Source organism: Vidua macroura, chromosome 1 (genome assembly GCF_024509145.1).
Source record: "Vidua macroura isolate BioBank_ID:100142 chromosome 1, ASM2450914v1, whole genome shotgun sequence".
Taxonomy (NCBI): Eukaryota; Metazoa; Chordata; class Aves; order Passeriformes; family Viduidae; genus Vidua; species Vidua macroura.
The window spans coordinates 145255737-145276382 of record NC_071571.1 but is presented as its reverse complement, the minus strand read 5'-3'; the positions used below and the strand labels follow the sequence as shown (position 1 = coordinate 145276382).

The 20646-nt window shown below is 36.0% G+C and overlaps 1 protein-coding gene across 3 annotated transcripts in view; it reads left to right on the top strand.

Moving 5' to 3' along the window:
* ADCY8 (adenylate cyclase 8) overlaps nucleotides 1-20646 on the top strand; it is a 117585-nt gene that overhangs the window by 35979 nt on the left and 60960 nt on the right. For all 3 annotated transcript variants that reach the window (XM_053992674.1, XM_053992682.1, XM_053992665.1), the window contains exons 3-4: nucleotides 12615-12745; nucleotides 15217-15328. In XM_053992674.1, coding sequence (XP_053848649.1) covers nucleotides 12615-12745; nucleotides 15217-15328 — 243 coding nt within the window. The remainder of the gene's footprint in view (nucleotides 1-12614; nucleotides 12746-15216; nucleotides 15329-20646) is intronic.

Sequence of the window (20646 nt, the reverse complement as noted above, 5' to 3'; positions counted from 1 at the left end):
TTTGTTTTTATCTTGATTTTGTTGTAAGGACACAGCAGGTAATTCTGCTTTCATCATATCTGGGCAATGAAAACAGATAGTCTAACTCACTTTCTTAATTAGGTACTGAAAACCCTTTAAAACCAATGAGTATGTAATTTCCCTCATTGTGAAAATGCTGTGAAATTTCCTTAATGAAGAGCAGAAACCTGCACTAAATTTGTTTCTCATTCTATTTCTCAGGATACAAAATCCCTAAGTTTTAAATGACTGACATATTAAATCCAGACACATATTGAAATGATGGCTGTATGTAGAATTGCATTCAATATATATCAGGTGTCCTGACCTGCTCTTTCTCCAGTCTTTACTTGAAATTTGCATAACATCTTAAACCCTGAAATACTACAATTTAATTACAAAGAGTCTCTCAGATGACTTTGTCATGCTGCCTTTTCCTGCACCCATAAACATATGTCAAGTTATACATATCTGAAAACAATTATTGTGTAGTGAAGTCAGGAATATTGTTGTGTAATAAAACTGGTGCAGGAATATTTGACTAACTGAGGCTGCAAATGAAGCCTTAAAAGGATGATACAAGGAAAATCACAAAAGTTAAATAGCTATAGTAATTATAGCCAGAAGACTATAAAAATCAGTCCAGCCCTTACCCCTTCTCTTGTAATAAGATCACAACATTGCAGGACAGCTATTCACAGAAAAGGCATTTAGACATAATTAGAAACTTCTCTGGTGTCATGGCCATACTTCAACTCCCTATCCAAGACTGCTCTAGACCAAAGATACTAATGAACTTTGAACAAAACAATAGGAAAACCTGAATGGGAGGACTGCTTTCAAGCTAAACAAAGTTGTTAAACTGTATCTTACTAACATAAATAACCTGGGGTCTGGACTAATGTTCAGAAAACCCAACATATATACTCTCTGAAACATTTTGTTTGCATTATTTCTAGTAGATTTAGAGTACCTAATAACATTTTATACAGAAGTTGTTTGAGATCAGAGGGGAAAAACAGTCCATATCTGTTTGACTCTTACATTCATCTTCTGGAAAAGTGTTCATTCTTGTTCTCAGTGTAGCAGGTTATGCATCATTCATGATGAGAAAGCTCTTTACCTCTTGCACAGAACTTGCCAGTAAGGCTGTTCTGACCCTGTTGTGATAAACTATTGGGAGGGAGTGAACTCAAATCAGAAACAAACCCTTCAGGTTCTAAGTCTTGACAAGCCAAATGGAGAAAATTATTCTAATTTTAGCACTACATTTGTGTCATTTCAGTGCACATAGTTCTAGAAGTTACTAAAACCACAACACATTTGTCTTTTTAGTTGTATTGTTTAAATCATTCTCTAAGACAGTCCTCAGCAAGCAGGCCCATTTCTCTGCAGAAATAATCTCAAATTCCACAAAGAGAAGGTCCCCTTATGTGGAAATAAAGACCCTTCTTAGCATCTTCCTTAGTTCTTATGGAAATGTTCTTGGGCACCTAACACACAGGCAGAGGAAATGGAGTGAAGGCTGGAGGCAGGAGGGGAGTGCAGAGCAGGCACTGCCTGCTTCCAGTCTTGCAAGGAGTATTCAGGCCAGAAGGTCCTGGCTGGTATCAAGCCCAATCCACTGGGCTTCTAGGGATGCTTCCCATCAAGGAAGGACAAAGATGGGCATCTGCAAGTTTTAATTATGGGTTGAGTCAGACCAGTGGGGAGAAATAAGAAAAACTTTTCTACATTAAATAGTGTAATGAGAAGAGTCCCCTAAGAGAATACCCTACAGACAATTCCTCCCTGCAAGTCCTGCCACTGGCTCACTGAGCACCTACATTCCAGGTAATCTCTTTCTCAAAGGGGATTCCACAAATCCAATTAAAGCTCATTTGGAAAGTCAAAACAGTTTGGATATTGTTTAATTTGATTAAGCATAAAGCATTTGATTTCCATAAAGGATTAGAGCCCATCACCTGAAAGGACCATTTGTGCAGGTGAGAAGAGGATAGTTTTGTTTTCTAGGTATGATCACACATTCTTTCTTCCTAGTATGGGTATCAGGGCTAGAAAATGAGAAGACAGCCTTTAGTCTTCCAAACAATCTGCTGTTGGCATATTTAATCTCTTTTGCCTGTTATCTTTGGAAAAACTGTAATCCTGCCTTAAGCTCTTTTTTCATTAAAAACCTGTTCTGTTTGACCGTTTGTTTCCTTCTACCTCTACTTCCAGAGGATTTTTTTCACACTTTCCTCTGCAACAATCTCTGTTTCCCATGGCTTTAAGCAGCTCTCTGCAGATTGATGAACTCTAGTTTGCTTTTTGGTTTTTATTTTTTTAATTTTTTAAAGCAGCTTACATGTTATGTAGGTTTTATCAAGCTCTCACAAAGCTAGAATTTAATCAACTGTCAGTACTTTGCAACATCTAAAATAAAAGCAGATTGGACTGGGATTGGAAAGGACACTTTAAGAGGGTTAACCACCATGAAGTCTTGTATATATATATATATATATATATATATATATATATATATATATATAATGTACATATATGTATTTATATATGTGTGTGTATATTTATATGTATATATACAGTGGTGGTAAGAATATTAAAATTTCTCTAAATTGGAATGACAATAAAGTTCAGATTTAGTTTAAAAAATAAAAGAATAATCTTAATTTTAGGGAGCACAGGGTCTTTATAAAAATAGTTTAATGTCCTTCATAATTTAAAAGTATGATCACAATAACTGAGCCTTTTTTTTAAAGGGCAAAAAATAAACTCACAATTTAAAAAAGAAAACTATGTAAACCTCCGCTTAGATATTATATTTTAGGCTTTTTTTTTCCTACTTGATAGAAAACAATTTGTTAACTGTGAGATTCTAAATAAAGCTTCACATTTGTCCAGACTTTCTTTCATCTTAGTACTTTTCAATAAAGAACCATGGTTGCCACAGAAATTTTTTCTTCATGTTGCTCCATCAGCACTTAGATGACAAAGCTCTAAGTATAACATACTGGTAAATTCAACAAATAAAGGAATGTAAAAAGTTTATATCGTTCTTCATAATTCATTTCCATATTTTGATTTAGCAGGTGACCTGTTTTCTAAATCCAATAACAGACTTTTCTTCCTTATTGTTGGGGGAAAAAATACTTACATGCACTTATGATTCTGTAGATACCAGGATGTATATTTACTACATCTTCTCTCAAAACACCCCATTACTTAACCCATTTGCAGTAGAAATCCAAAGATTGTAAAGTCAGATTTTACATGTAGTACCTAAGAGGACTGCGAGAAGACTCTAAAATTAATGTCCTTACAAGATGCTTAATTAATAGAGGGATTCTGTAGTCCAGGTAATGGTTTTAAATCATATAACCATAAGTAGTACCAATTCCAAGATAAACAGAGTCAAGTTACTGATGCCATTACTGAGATAATTTAAGGTAAAATAGAATATTTGGATTAACATTTATAAATAGGCTAATGGTCTTTCATATTGATGCTGTTTGGGTTTTGCTTTTTTTTCTTTTATATGTTCTCTGTATTCTTCACACATATATTTGTAACTCTGTCACCTATTGTATTAGTAGCTAGTTTTTCCAGTACTTTTCCATGGCCTTTCCCTGAGCAGAAAACAAATTCCAGAGCTCCAATCCCCAGGTGATGGAAGGTTTCATGCTATCTTGGTTCTTGCTGGGAACCAAGGCCTAGAACAACTCCTTGACATCCATTCTCATTAACAAAGTACAGCTAGTACTAAAGGAGGGACTCCAGAGAAGGGGTTTGACCTGGTGGGAGGGAACTGCATCACCACTTGTCCTCTAATTGGTGTTTTTTATCAATTATGCTAATTTCCTAAAACCCGTAGATGTGTACTCATCCCTGTAGGAGAGGGCTTTTGTGGACATCTTTCCATAACTGCATCTGAAGGCCTTCATTAAAGATCCCCTTTTACTTTACGTCCATGCTAAAATTATCTCAAGTTTCATTTCCAGGTTAGGAAAAAGGCAACAATATCACCAGTGTTCAACTGCCCATCTACAAGCCTATTCAAAGGGGTTTGATTTCAGGAGGTGACTATTTCTCCCACCTACTGAAAGGAAGTTTTATCCTGCTTGTTCTGTTTTGTACTGAAGTCTTGTATTTCTCTGACAAGGTGCATCCCTTGTTCTGAGCAGAAAATATGACCTTGTGGCTCTTATCTTGGTGTCTGCAGTGATTTAGTCACAGAAAGCTGAACAAAAAAAGGCACAAAAGCATTCTTTCTGGTATTTTCCATGTCATTAGCTGCCATGGGTACTCCTGACAAATGTGTATTTTACTGAAGTTGTCTAGAAATTTTCAAAACAGCCCAATAAAAAAGTAACAAAATTGAAAAAGAGACATCTAAATCAATAGAAAAAAAGAACCAGTACAGAAGAATTAAATGAAGATTTAACAGCAGATAAGTCAAAGCTGTTCCAGAGAAGCACAGCACAATAAGCATTAAAGTCAGATGGTGCCATTCTGATATTTTAGAACAAATTTGAATTGTAGGAGCTGGTTTGTGATCATTTTCTATCCAGTAAAACAAGGAAAAGCTAAGATTATACCATTATGAAATCAGTGCTGTGCCTTTCTCCTGTTCTTTAGCTCTGATTCCAGACTTCCTTGCAAACTAACTGAAATTTATGGAAGCCAATAGACCAGAAGATAGTACAAAGCTTTTTGTCATAATATGGGTCTTATTTCCATATAAATATTTTTCTTCTGAATATTTTTCTTCTCCACTATTGTTTAATAAAAAACAAATAACAAAAAAAATCATCATTATATTTGGAAGAAACAAAATTAACGCTATAAAATATGCCTTTCCATTATTAGGTGAGTCTAATGGGTTATTGTGGGGCTGGAGAGTATCACTTCTCAGCTCAGGCATCCCCAGCAATAAGTAAGACATTGACCTGTTGGAGAAAATCTAGAGGAGAGTCATGAAGATGATCAGAGAGCTGGGGCACTTCTCCTATTAAGACAGCTGGAGGAATTTGAAATTGTTCAGTCTGGGGAAAAGAAGCCCACAGGAAACCTTATAGAATCTCCCAATGCCTTAAAGGTCTACAAAAGAGATAAAGAAAGACTTTTAACAAGGGCATATAGTGGTAGGACAAGGGTAAATGGCTTCAAACTGAAAGAGAGTAGGTTGAGATTGATATTAGGAAGAAATTCTTGACTGTGAGGGTGGTGAGGCTCAGGAACAGGCTGCCCAGGGAAGTTGTGGCTGCCCCTTGACTGGAAGTCGGATAGAACTTGGAGCAACTTGGTCTAGAGTAAGGTTGTCCTGCCCATGGCCAGGAGGTGGTAACTGACTGATCTTGAACAGCCCTTCCAATCCAAATCATTGCATGATTCTATGATAAATGTCCATGTCTCCAAGGCAGGGCGGTGCTACAAATTGTTTTGTAACTCCTGCTTTTCACCACTCATCTTTCTAATGTGGTTTGGTTTCACAATGAAATGTAAATCTAACATGCTCTTTATCCAGGAGATAAAAAGTAATATGTAAGGGTTCAGAGGATCTGGAATTATTAATGATTGTATGCATTCAATACAGATGCTTAATTAGAGAGCACTTAATCTGAGACCTTTAGTTCCGACTGCCTAAGCTAAAAGACAACTCAAACAAACAAAGCACTATCAGGAGATGGTTTCATGATGTGCTCCCACCCACTCTCATGCAAGTTAGTGGTGCTCATGTGGCCTTATGACAGGTTGGTTTGTTGTACCTGTCCCATAATGTAATTACTACCTGCAGTTAGCTTCATGATCAACTGTGTTACTTCTAAAGATAATTGTATAAGTATTTTTGTAAATATTTTGAAGAGGAATAATTTTTCATTATTAAATATGCATGCATCAGCAACAACAAGTATCATGCAAAAAAAAAAAAAAAAAAAACAAAACTCAAAACCACGAAATGTTGTTCTACCAATTTCCAGCAAGCTACAGGATAAACTAAATATTTATGAAGCCAAAATTATACTGGGAAGGCATAAAAACCAAAGCTGGCAGCCCTGGAATTATCCTTCTACATCTCCGGAACTGCAGGGTAAGCAGGCACTAAGATTGTGATCTCCTTACAAAGCCAACTGGGTAATAAAAAAGATACCTCCTTTTACACCTGGCAGTAGACTGTTAGTCATCACACTGCCAAGATTTTGTAGTGTGGTTTCAGGTACTGAATCATCAAACCATTCCCTATCCAGCCAAAAAAAGGCCCAGCAGTACCTTGCAGTTCCTCCCTTCAGCATGTGCTACTTATATTGTTTTATGATGGTTTGGAAAACAGCATAGAGGAAACAATTGAATAACATGTCCTTCTTACAAGAATTGTGTGGAAAAAGATTTTTCCTACTTTCATTGCCGCAAACTTTGCAACATGTCTCATTAGACATTTTCATGAAGGGTTCACTTTTACTCTCTCTCATAAACACTGGGTTATCAGTTTGATTGAGATTCTAGATATGTTTCATAGACAAAAGCTAAATAAAAGGAGGCTCCAAGACCTTCTGTGTGATCTGGCCTTGTTTCTCTTAGAAAACAGCAGATACCTAAATGGAACATGCAGCCAAGTATTTGGGATAATTTGGGATACTAATTGCCAGAATTAAAATAAAACAAAGTTGATATTGCTCATATCAAACACTGCAGAAGTAGTAAAAGCTAAAAGGCAGCCTCATAACCCCACAAGTCTGAATGAATTAGGTACTGCAACTCCTTCACTATTTTTTAATTAACTCCCATTGTCTTGATGAGATGCAAGAAAGAACAGCTGCAAATAGATTGTCCATTGTACACTTAGTAAGCACAAAGGAATTTCTCTTCATAGTAGTTCATCATAATGAGAAGTGCTAATTTCCATTTTCTAGAGCGGCATCTACAGTAATTACATCTATTTTGAACATGGTCAGATTTTCAATACAAAACAATACAATTTTTATTGATTTCCTTTAAATGTGTTCCAGAAAGACTAAAACTAGTCCTGCTCTAAATGGCCCTTTTCACATCCTATTAAGTTCAGTGTTTAAGACAATAAAAATCTCTGATATTAATTGTAAATGTTGTTAAAGACAAGCTTGATGGTTCTGGGAAAATGATTCTTAAAATTCAAGATGAAAAATGTGAAACAGTTTCTTAGAGCATCTATCATTAAACACTTCTGGGGTATGCCCACTACAATTTTACACAAGTGTCTTGGGAACAGCCATAAGCAGCATGATTCCAAACCCAGATTTACTCCCACAACTTCTCTGTAGGTTCTCCCTTTTGATGGTACATGTAGAGGAAGAACAGCAAAACCTGAACTAACCCATCAGTCAAGAGGGGCTTTTCATGCCTTGGCAAAGCCATCCCCAATAAAAATCATGTGGAACAAAGAAAAATCTATACCATCTAAGTGGAACTGGTGCATGGAGCCTTTGCACACGGCAGACCCTGTAAGGGTGGTTCCCTTACATGACCTGCAGAGAAACCTCAGGGAGTTTGATCTTCCTCTTAGCAATCTCTTCCAGAACCCAAACTGCTTGTCAATGTTTTGTGCTTGTTGGAGTTTTGGTCTCTTTGATCAGCCCAAGTGGACAGGTCTCTGGTTTTTATTCATAAAACTGAGGCCTTGTGCACTGGTTAATTGACTCTTCTCAAAAACTGCTGCAAAGGTCATTATTTATTCATCAGGGACATGTCCCACTTCTCCAGGAATGTGCCTGCCTATGTTTGTGCAGCTGTAAGCACTGGTACCCCCTGATTTCAGTACAAGTGACCCAAGGGATCATTGCATGCAGACCACAGCAAAGCTGTCCAACAAAGAATGACTATTGCAGATGCATAGAACAATAAATGGACCTTAGAGGCATTATAAATGTTAAATTGCAGTCTTGGGACTTTAAGTACATGTGGGTGACTCATGAAGTTAATTTACTTATTCATTGCAGGATTTGTTTCACTGTTGCTAATTTTCTAAAGGTGTAGATTGGGTAGGAGTCAGCTATATATTTGACACCTCCTAAACTAAGTGACTACATACTCTTTACATCTATGAGCTCTTACTACCATGGACTGAGATCCAGTCAAAACAGGCAATAGAACACAAAGAGACCCATAGTGACACCGAAGGAGTCGTTTACTCGGTTGAGTATCTCTCTAGATTCACTGGATTGTATGGAAATTGGGCATAACTACCTTGGAGTCACAAAACTCAGGTGTCCGAATGCAGACCTGAATTCTACCATCAATTTGTTACATTTAGTGATTTCTATTGGTCTTTTGTCTTTACCATAGTTATTCTTCAGGTTAAAGGTACTTTTTAAATTTATTTACTCTAAATTCTGACTGCTCCATCTTAAACACTGGGGTTGAGTCAAGTCATTAATGGTTATTAGAAGAACAGTTCACCAGCTCTTTTCTAGCATTCCTGTATTGCTATTTTCTTTCTTCTATGCTTTTTCTCTTGAACAAAGACATGTCTTTTCTTCTATGTCTTTTCTCTGTTCCTTTTAAAATCACTTACCACTGCTGCTTTGAATTGTCTCCACTTAGCCCACTGCTCAACTAGTAAGCTTTCAAACCATCTGGGTACTGGAGTTTCCTTCATCTTACAGTTCATAACATTTTATTACAGCTTTCTCTGTAAGAGAAGGAATTTTTTCTCATGTGTTTCCCTCCAGCTCTGAAAATGCCTTCCAAGAGAGACTGACTAGAAATGTGAGGACTCTTTGATCAAGTAAATAGTAAGGTACAGAAGACAATAAAAAAAATTTTTCTTTTCTCTGGGATTAGCTACTGCTTTTTTGTACATGACCTTCACGCATTTGCTCTGTTCTTCTAAATCTGTATCAAAATCTGTGAAATAGGAACAATAAAAAAAAAGTAGCTTGAAGGGGATTTATGTGGCAAAGATCTTTATATCAAGGGAAGAGTGACCTGACACTCATTCTTGAATAACCGGAAATCTTTCTTGTCTGTTAGATTGAAGTGACGTGAAAGACCTCTGAAAAAGGACATATCTTGGTCCAGAGAACACTAGAATCAGCTGTAGGAAAACAAAGAATGGAAATGATCCACACTAGAGCCCACCTCAGTTCCCACTTTGTAGAAGAAGCCTGGTTCAGCATCCCCACCAACTTGTCAGTGTGATGTAAGAGTAGCTTGGCATAGCAAGGGACATTTGACATGTTTCAGTACCAGAGAATTGATGGTAACTGAAGTGCCTCAAAAAGTATATATAGATACACACATACACACTAAAATGCTGTTTTTCTTGCAGTGCTCTTCCTTAGCACAACATACATCATGCAGAGAAGTGACACGAGCTGTTCATGAACCTTCAGTTGTGATTCTGACAAAGGCTCATCACACGCTTCACTATTAATGGAGGAGGGCTGCTACAGAGGCAAAGTAATTAACCTCAGTTTTATGGGTCATTGCCAGATCTTATGTGCAGACAAGAATATTTAACTTAACTTAATGAGTAGCATGAAGGTTAAGATATCAAATGTCCGAGGCACATTTTTTTTGGCTTAGTGAACATGTGCCAAGCCAACTATGTTTTATTTTAAATAAACTTTCTAGAGGCATTGCTCGATACCCCCTTAGGTGAATGCAAATAAGGAATGTAAGAGTTTCCTTTTGGAAAAAAAAAAGTACGTTCTCTATTTAAGCCATATATGTATGAAGGAACTGATCTTTTTTTCAATGTTCTCTTATCATAGGTTTCATAAATAGCTTAATAACAGCCAGGATTTCTGTTTACTTTCTTTTTTTTTAATTTCCTTTTAAAAAAAATGTATTCCAATTTGTAAGCCTTCATGGGTAAGCTAGGAAATAACATATTTCTTTTTACAGTGAAAAAAAAATAGTATTAGTCTGAATGTATCTTCACAATAAGTCATTGGACACTTTATTCATACAACTCCCTGAAATACTGATCTGATTTGTTCAGAAAGTGGTTTTATTTTTGGTCATATTGAGCTATGTATCTTAATAGTGAAGGAGTAAGAAAATCTAAGTGCCTTCTATCATAGAAGGCTTAAGGACACAAAATTTTAAAAATATTTCTGGTTTCTAGACTATCAATCAGCAGCTCTTTGCTAGCATGCCGTCTTAAGAAACCATGGGACATTTGCTTGTGAGTGAAGCTACCTGAGGACTAGATATTCCTGTGAAAACCGGGTTTGCAGGAGTTTGAAGGACCTCCTAAGGGACTGCTTTGCTTCTTGCTATCACAAGCATCACATCCAGTGTTTACACATCAGAAGAATGAAGGATAGCAGAATTCCCAGGTGGAAAGGGTGGAAGAAGCCAAGACAAAGCAGATGTGCTAAAATTAGAACCACCTTGTATGGGGAAACAGAAAGTCTGAGCTTGGTATTTCCCAAAATAAAGGATGATCTTGCTGCATTATAGTTCACAGCCTGCTCTATATCAGCTATCACTCATGTAATTTTTTTGATTCTTCCTCACAAAGACAGGTCTTGATTTAGCAAAGGTTTGTAGACTAGGTGGATAAATTAAATATTAGGAAATTCTCAGTTCTCTCATATTTTGTTAGCATGTTATGCAGGAAGGAGTACCTTCTTGGAGGGGGGGTGTAACACTCCAGTGCTCCAGGACAGCTTTTGGCAGCATGTGTTCTCCCCTCTTAAACAAACATACAGTTCACCTCAGCTGGTGCTGCCATCTAGACAAATGGGGGTGTTTATCCACAACATGTTTCCACAGAGCTGAAGATTGTTTACTAACTGCTGACTAAGACTGCTCAGAGTGAGAATTCTTCATGATCTACACTGTGAAAGTTTTGAGTTAGTGATATCACTTCCTAGGAAAGCTAGGAAGGGATTCTTTCATTTATTCAGATGTTTTATCTATGGCAACATTTCATCCACATGACATTGAATCCTGCTGGCATAAAAATCATTATTTTCATTATTAGTTTGCTTGTCTCTCTCCTTCCATCCATCATTCCTCTGGCTTTTCTCGTTCTCTCCAAACAAATTTTCACCCTTGAGAAAAGACATAACACACAGCCTGTGTACTATGAGATTATTTTATATCCTCCTGATATCAAGTTGCCCCAAAACAAATTCAACATCAGTCTCTGATAGAAAAGGCTGAAGAAGAGGAGAGGAGAGGAGAGGAGAGGAGAGGAGAGGAGAGGAGAGGAGAGGAGAGGAGAGGAGAGGAGAGGAGAGGAGAGGAGAGGAGAGGAGAGGAGAGGAGAGGAGAGGAGAGGAGAGGAGAGGAGAGGAGAGGAGAGGAGAGGAGAGGAGAGGAGAGGAGAGGAGAGGAGAGGAGAGGAGAGGAGAGGAGAGGAGAGGAGAGGAGAGGAGAGGAGAGGAGAGGACTTTATTAATCTATGTGTTCTGTAGTCTACATATGTGCCTGATTTGGAAGTTCATATCTGGTTTTCCCTAGATATATCCTGTTCCCTAAAATGTTGTTTGAAATTTGGTTATAAATAGCTTACATACATGCTAGTAACATTCTCTTCTTTAGTTCAATAAGATTTCAGTATTTGCAGTCCTGTAAAGCATAAAAAAAAAAAAAAAAAAAAAAAAAAAAATTGTAGCTTTGCTTTAGAATGATTTGGAGTGATAAATTCCAATACTGGACAAAGCTTTCTAATGTGAAAAAAAAGTGAGACTGAGGGCAAAAGGACACAATAACAGTATTTTAGTACAGAAAGATGATTACAGAGAAAGCAGCAATCAATAATTATCCATGCCCAATTTGAAAGGATAAAAAGGTTTAATTTGCAGAGAAACAGATTTGGGTTGGATACTTGCAAAAATCTGTCAAAGCCGTTAAACTGATGAGCCACTGAAGCCAGTCTAAAATCTCTCAGGGGGTGATCTAGTGTTTTCATGAAAGAATTTGATTACTTTTTGAGGGCTTGCCTGGCTGTACTAAGATCTGGTTACTTAGAGCATGGTGCTAATAACCATGATTGAAGGTTCAATCCCCATATAGGCCTGTCACTTAAGATCCTTGTGGGTCCCTTCCAACTCAGAATATTTGGTGAAATTCTGTGAAAATTCTGGTGTTAATTATATTATGACAGGGCTGGAAACAGCACTTGTGTGGATATGTATATATCTCTTTATACACTAATACTAGAAGTGCACTAATATGCACTGATACACTGTGTTTGCACACTAATAATAAACTAATATACATGGATACTCTACTAATATACATTATAAATAAGCATATATATATATATATATATATATATATATATATATATATATATAAACATATGTCTCATATGTTTACTTTTCCTGAGTGTTCTTGAAACACAGACAAAATTAATTAGAAATGTTGAATATGCTCTCCAGTCTTCTTAGTCAAGAGGACAAGAGGTTTGAATGGCTGCATGTGAGCTCATTTTATTCTTCCTTACCTAAAACAGAGATGTCCTGGACTCTGGACTCAGGCTGATAAAGTGAATTATCACAAATGGCCTGAGCTAGAATTTTTAGAGAGGAGGGTCACATCTTAAATAACCAGTTATTCAGATCCTTAAACTGGGCATTGTGAAATACCAGTTCAGACTGATACTGGTTTCCTCTTTGTTTTAGGAACGGCTGGTGCTCTCTGTGTTACCACGGTTTGTAGTCCTGGAAATGATAAATGATATGACCAATGTAGAAGATGAACATTTGCAGCACCAGTTCCATAAGATCTACATTCATCGTTATGAGAATGTCAGGTGGGTGAAGTAGCCTTGCTGTAATGTTTAAGGTCTCAGATGCTGCTAAATTACTCATGTCTGAGGGTTTCCCTTCTGTTGCTTTATTACTTCATAAATCAGAAAAGTAGTGTACCCTTGTTTAATATTTGAGCAGAGAAGCATTTTGATGCCTTCTTCTATTCATCAGGATGGTTGAATGCCATGGCAATGGGAAGACCCATTTGAACTAATCACTGAGTCTGGACCATTTGTGTTTTTTCACTTCTTTTCACTTTTTCACACTCAGTTCACTTAAGTGGTCAGGATTGTGCAGGAAGGGGAGCCTGGCCGACATGTGGACACATATTCTGCCACAACCTGATGGTTCACCCCACATACTGAAAAATGAGATAGAGACCTGTAAGATATTCTCAAAGATGGTAACCTGTTATATGGTTCCTCTGTTTTATAGCCATTTTCATTTGATCAGTCTTATTATTATTTTCTTAATCTTTATTCATCTCTCTAATTTTTTTCTTTCCTGAAGTTATGAGAAGGGTGATAATTATCCTATGAGTTCAATTACTCAAGGTAATTAGTCCTAATTGTACATTTACACCAGAATGATCAACATTCACTCCATGACATTACATAATCTTGGTTTTATTGTATTTCCTGAAATTCAGAATATTTTGTTAAGCCAATAGCATTTTCCATAAGCATTTCCCAAAACACAAGGCTAAATCATTAAATGACCATCTTTGAAATCATCATTGAAGGAAATGAAAAATAAGCATGGATATGATGGTAGATAGTTTGCTTGGGAAGCAAGTACTTTGCCTTTCGATGAAACCAAAATATAACTTTGTCTGGACAAGTTCAATAAAAATAATTTGCACTTCTGCAGAAGAATAAATTGATTATCTACTGCTTCTGTGCCCATGCACTAGTGCAGATATGTTATTTTATTAAATCTGATTGAAAGTATCAAGGACCCTCATAACAGTTTGAGTTGCAATAAATTAAAATGTCTTCCATTAACCTTTTTCATACTCAGAGTAAGTGTTGCTGTAGAAGAATTAAAATATGGAGAAGATGGCCCTTTTGCTTTAATGGAAAAGGGTTGTAGACAGGGTGAGAAATCAAAACATATTTTATGCTTGAAAGAGATTTTAAATTAAAATTCTGCATGCTTTAAAATACAGATACTGGTTGACTTCTACACATGCTGCCAGAAGCTAGATCTTTTCAAAACAAGGTTTCATTCACCTTATTTAGTTTCTGAAATGTTCAGTACTGAATACTACCTAAAGCAATGCTATATGAATCCTTAAAAGTAGTATCCAATTAGAAATTTTTGTTGCTTTGAAAATTAAAAATATAGAAACTAGTAGTTTGAAAATCTTATTTTTATAAATGTAGTCTATTATTACTATTCATTATTCTTCGAGTAGCTTGGCACTTTTCCTTTTAATTTTATTACTTCTCACTGGTAAGAATTTTACCAAGTTTGTAAGCATCTTGTTCAAACCTCACCCAAACCTTTACCAGTCTGTACACTTGAAGATGGGTTATCAGTCAACATGATCATTCTGTATTTCTTATTGGTTACATTGGTAATTCTCAGATGCTGTCAAATTGTGATCTTTTTCACCACAAGTCATCAGCTAAAGTGAAACAAAATCTTCTGGTACTCAGATCATAACACCAGTTATTGGTTGACTTTCAAGTGCTAACAAGGTTTGTGCCAGAATGATGTGTGTCTTTTTGAACATCACTACTTTATAAGGTAGCTAATACTTTCTTTGGCTAGTAATTACTGAGCTATTATATGCTTTTTTCTGGGTGGGATCTTGCACACCACAGACTTTGTGTGAGTTTTGTTTCTCTATATTCACATGTGGTCATTCTAGGCACAGTGAGCAGTCAAAAGGCAAGAAAAATAACTGGATGTTCAAACACAGGTTAGAAGTCTGTATGCAAGTACTTTGTTAATGGAAATCCTACCACAACTTCAGGCACATAAGTTGATACACCTAAATTCAAAGTATGATCACACTGGGCTCCCTGTAAAGTCAGTAGAACGAAAAAGGAATTATCCAATTAAAGATTCATACCTTATAAAGAGAGCACTTTAGTTCTAATTCAGGTACTTCTGTCAAATGCCTAAACTGAGGCTAAGTAAAACTGGCCTTAGCCTGGTATATATCAAAACTGTTACAGACTTGTCTGTACTCTCAGGATTTGAGACCTGTATAATTTGAAAATCTATAATTGCATCACTCCTATTTTTGGCAAAACATTTTCTCACTCTTAGAAGTATTTTTTTTTTAGTTAATTCAATATTTATATTCAGTACTCCAGTATGTACAGAAGTATAGAACAGAGGTAGTGTTACTTCAAGGGTAATAAAATGACCCTTCCACTAGTAAAAGGCTAGAAGGTAACTTAAAACATTCAGTAATTAAAGGAAATAGATGGAAATATTAATATGTTTTCTTTCTTTTTAGCATTCTTTTTGCAGATGTTAAAGGTTTCACCAACCTTTCCACAACTCTGTCAGCCCAGGAGCTTGTCCGAATGCTGAATGAGCTCTTTGCCAGATTTGATCGACTAGCACATGTGAGTTGAACACAATTTATTTCCAAAAAGACAAAATCAATTCCATGTTTGGGAGGTCTGGGAAATACCCTCTGATCAATTTGAACAGTATATATCCAGATTCTCCCCACAGGGATTTTATACAGCAGTTGAGATTGGAAGATACTGACAAAGTTGTATGAAAAATGACGAGTTCTGATAGCAAGTGAAAGCAGAGGTTGTCATCAGAACATTAGGTTTCTGTAGTGCTGGACAGAGAATGCTATGAAAGCAGATCACCTACTACAGTTTCTAAGGAAGCTTCATATTTTGGATTTTTGCTGGAAATTTTTTTTTAAGACTCTAGCTTTATTTGTCTTTTCTTCTGCAAATTGAGGAAGGTTAAAAGACATATTCATTTAAGGTCATCTAATCAGTTCTCACAGTCATTGCAGTGGTTAGTTAATAGCAGGGTTTATAGTCTTTAGGCTGCATTCTATCTAACTCAACAATGAAATTAATTAAACACAGCAAAGGAAATTATTACATCAGGAAAATTAGTTGCCCCTTAATTAGCACTGATCAGAAAAAAAAATGTGAAGCACAAAAATACAAGTGGAACATGCTCAGTTTTGCTAGGCTTGTATATATTTTTTTTTCATGTATCTTTGGTCAAAATTTAATTTATTATGGCTATCTTTAAGTGTCAATATCTAAGCTGACTAATAAGGCTTCTAAGTGGAGACAATGAGTGCATTTCATGGAGTTTATCTTATCATTTATCCCAGCAAATGTAGGTACATATTATGGGAAAGTGCTAATTGCACTGAATATCATAGACCATGCTATCTATTTACTATAAAGGAAACCTAAAGTGGCTTGGCCTGATGTAGAGATTTGCATCCCTCACTGGCTTTTATACATTTCTGAATTAGGGTTATGGGGTATTTGTACACCTATTGCACAGTATCAGTAAGACCCTTGTGGTTTTCTCTCATCTTACACATTCAGGTCAAGAAAAGTAAATCATCCATAATTATTGAAATTTCTTTTTGATTCAGCTATTTTTATTTCAAATAGCAATATGTTTTCTCTTATACAGAGTGATGTCATAACCCATTGCCTGGGCAATGGCAAACTAGTAAATGCAACCTACAATATCTGCTTTGCAAACAAAAACCCCTCGTCAGCTCTGGTCTACACTGTAAACCAAACCAGCTGAAAGAATTACCTCAGTCCTGTCTTTTAGAAAGTTCATAGGAGTAATGTCTGCTTTTGTATGGCTTGACAAAAAAGCTGCTTTAACCGAAGAAACATTTTTACACAAAATAGAATGTATGTATGCCACAGAAATATTTTAGGAAGACTATGTATAAAAAATGCTTTATTGACTTGCTTCACATTTCAATTTTGGCTAGCATTCATGATCATTAATCATATTTTGCAACCATTCCATAAGCTATATTTAACCAATAGTGATTTGTATAGAATGACTATATCCAGTAAAGGAGTTAGGAACATGGAAGGCATTTACATTTAAAAGTCTAATCCAGTAAATCCTCCTTCACCTGCCACTTAACCCTGATGTCAACTTCCTGCTTGTTTGTTTTTGTATTTTTTTCTTTTTATTTTATGGGAACTGAAAATTTTCCTTCTTTAAATGCCTAGATGTTTTCCCCTTCTCTGTGGCTTGTTACACATCTCCACTTAAATCTTCTAGAAGTCTTTCTGTTGCAATTCTAAATTCATAAAACTTAATGGAGAACATTGAATATGTCACACCATAATAGATGTCCCAAATATGTAGGTGAGTTTATTTTAAAGAAATGGTATTAAATATATCAGTGTGTTTCACATAGCCAAAAATTTCTTACCCAGAAATCTCTGATTTGGGATGAAAGAACATCTGTGTCTACAAAATGTCATTATCAGGATGATCACCTCTCAAGTGAATGTCCTAAATTCAAGTCACTAAATTCAGTCACTAAATTCAAGACCCTAGGCTTCTTCATGCACTTCCTTTCCAGTAAATTCTGGGAATTTACTTCTCTTTTTAACACTTCATTGATTAGACTAATCCACTGGTCTAGAACAATCCTCTGAAAGGTGGAAAACACAGGGAAGAACCACTTCAGAAATTGAACAAATTTTGCCTGCAAAGATTAAAATTATACAATCATGAAAAATTAAAATTTATTAAAAAGAAAGACATTTGATTGTGTTCCTTATTTGTGGGTTCTGTGACGTGGATGTCATGATGCCTATGTGATGTCCTGACAGTAGAGATGCCTAACACAGAGGAACCTCTCTTGCCTCCCTAGAAAGGGTTTGGTGTTTCTGTCCAATTCAAGGAGACAGATTCTCCCTCTGCACTTTACAGGAAACCAAGACTCCACACTGGACTCTTATAGAGGAGACCAGCTGCATAAAATAAATGGTCTAAATCGTATATTGAACTTTGCCTTTTCCTTTTGAAAATTTTGGAAATGGACGCTGAGTGACCCTGAATTTTAAGGACTTGTGAATTACATGGATCTATCAACCTACCCATCTGATGTTGCATAAAGCCTTCACACATAGTAAAGGTGTGTCTTTTGGAAAAATTCCTGGTCTTCATCTGAATGCACCAAGAGAGGATCATGTTTTAGTACTGGTGCATCTTGGTAGTATTCCAGTGCCTTAACACTCTCACTGTTTATTCAGTATGGGGTTTTTCTCATTTGATTTTTTCTGACTTTGAATTACATCCATTGATTCTTGCTCTGGCCAATCATTCCCAGACAAAAGAACCATTTTGTAGCCATTGACTTCCTCTGGGAATGCATCTGGATGATTTGATCAAGGGGCTTCTCAGGTTCCCTTTTGATAAAAGAAACAGACCAAACTCATAGCGAGGGTTTTACTCTGTAAGATTTATTCCTTCAAATAGTTTTGGGGACTACTTTTCTGGAACACCTCCTGTTGTTGAGAATCCCTTTTAAAGTACTGAAAACAGTGTTCCTGGACTAACCTCCAAGAGTGTGAAGAAGGCAGATCATCACAATTCCTCCTAATCTCTCTTTCCTCGATCACTGTCCAAATGCCACGTTTCTGAACATACAGTGATAACACTATTGTACTGAAAAATATTATTTTTGGGTTTTCTGGTCTTGCTTTCACATTGTGACCACCATGTCTGCATGCTAATTGTTTATTTTACTGGTCTTATTCCTTTTGCAAATGTCATTAGCAATAGTTCTCTACTTGCCTGTAAATCCTTCACAGGACTTTTGGGAAGTGGTCCTTTCAAGGCTTCCCTAGAAAGATCTTCCACTAAGGAGGATTACACAATCACATCTAGATTTCAGATCTATCATTTAACTGGTTCTTAATCAGCTTAACTAGAGTTATCATAACCCTTTAAAATAGTCACTCTTACTCAGGCTCTTGGAGTTTGCTAAGAATTACCATCAAAGCAAAGAGATCAGTTGCAGAAAGCTTGAGGCAGTTTCTGTAGATTTTAAGGAAAAAAAAATGTATAAATCCTTATTTACTTCTAAATAAAAGTATTAAATTATAATCTCATATAAGGGATTGTTGGATCTGCTTGAACATCTTATACAAATCACATAATATTAAAGAAGACATTTTCACAGCATACTGAAAAATGTAATTTAGCTAAGTTTCTTTTTTCTCTTATAAAGCTTTATTAAGCAATACAAAACTAATAAGAAGTCTCTGATTTTTTTTTAATCTTCCTTAAATTATGTCAAATTTTATGACATATATTGATTCATATAATTAATAACAAAAAAAATCCATAGTATCTGTATCATTATCTCAGAATACTCTGAACAAAAATTAGAACTCAGTTCAATATTTCTTCCAAGAAAAAAATGTAATAATATGTTTTTTACAGCTACTTCCCATTTCTAATCACTCTGTGATATTTGTAAAAGATTTATAGTTATTAAAGAGAAAAGTGACATTTACAAAAGAAGAAAAATAAGTTGGCATAAAACAGAACTGAAGGAAACATTCCCTTATAGATACTTCATCTACTGAAAGGCCTAAACAGAAACTCAATTAATATTAATACTTTCCTTAGGCAGAAATTTTGAGAAGAGAAAGGAAATGAGTTGACATTCAGCAAGATACTTAAGCCTAAAAAAAGTCCTGCCTTGGTGAAGTAATAGTTATTTTTGATGTTTGTTTTCCCTCTGCCTTCTCTGCAGTGCTAGATGTCAGCCAATACCATGATTTAAATTATCATATTTCTGAATTCATCTACACTCTTTGTAGATTCAGTTTCAGATACAACAAAGAGGAAAAGGAACATATTAAAGGACTGATGGGTGTTTTGTTTTTTGGTTTTTTTTTCCCTAAGGAGGCAATCTTTTTCTGTAACCTTGGTTAAATTGTCTCCTGTGGTGCTGCAGACACGCTGTCAAAAATTCCTCCAACACTGTGTTACCAATCTTGTGACTGCTGTTTCCAGGGGTGGAAACTAACCTGACTGCCAGGCTCCACAAGAACACATCGCTCCATAGCCCCAGTAAAATACCTGCATCTGTTGGTATCAGGAAGGGAAGACTGGAGGGTTTTGGGGACTTTTCTGTTCCTTGATAAAGACACTTCCCCTGCAGTGCTTTACTGTCCCAGGCCACATTTCAACTCTGAGCTGGCAGTGCTTTGTTCCATGGTGAAATTATCTTCAAACATGTATCCCACAGGATTCCAGAGACTTCCTAAAAGGCCTTGTTTAAACATATATGCCAGGTGTGAATTTTTTCATGTGTACATGTTTGGGGTGCTGTAGCAAGAAGTAGAGTTTCTGGATTACAAGTATGAATATATAATATTTAGCTCATTATAAAGACATTGTATGAATTTATAGTAAAGGGATGGAGTGAATGCTCTTTTTGCATTGCTTAATTCTGAGTTGTTTTTCCTCCTAACCAGTGTCAATAATTAATTGGCTCATACTAATGAATAAACAACCTTGTTTACCATGTTCTCTACATTTACTGTTTTTCAGATGGTAAAGAGCCCATCAAAAGCCCTAAGCAGTCATATAAATCTCAGCCCACAAAACACTTTTAGAAGTGATAGTATACAGGTTTTTTATGAAAAAAGTCAGATGAAAATGACAGATTAAATAAAATTTGTTTCAAATTTTCCAGTGATTTATAGACTAAGAATTACTCAAATTCAACCTCCCCCAAAAAGAAGCCCCACTTGGTGACTAAATTGGGGTTTTTAATTAAATTAGGCTTTGCAAGTATATTCTTGGGAATTCTCCATATCATCCTTAATAGAATCATAGAATAATTAAGGCTGGAAAAGACCTCTAAGATTAGCTATTTACCCACTACTTCCAG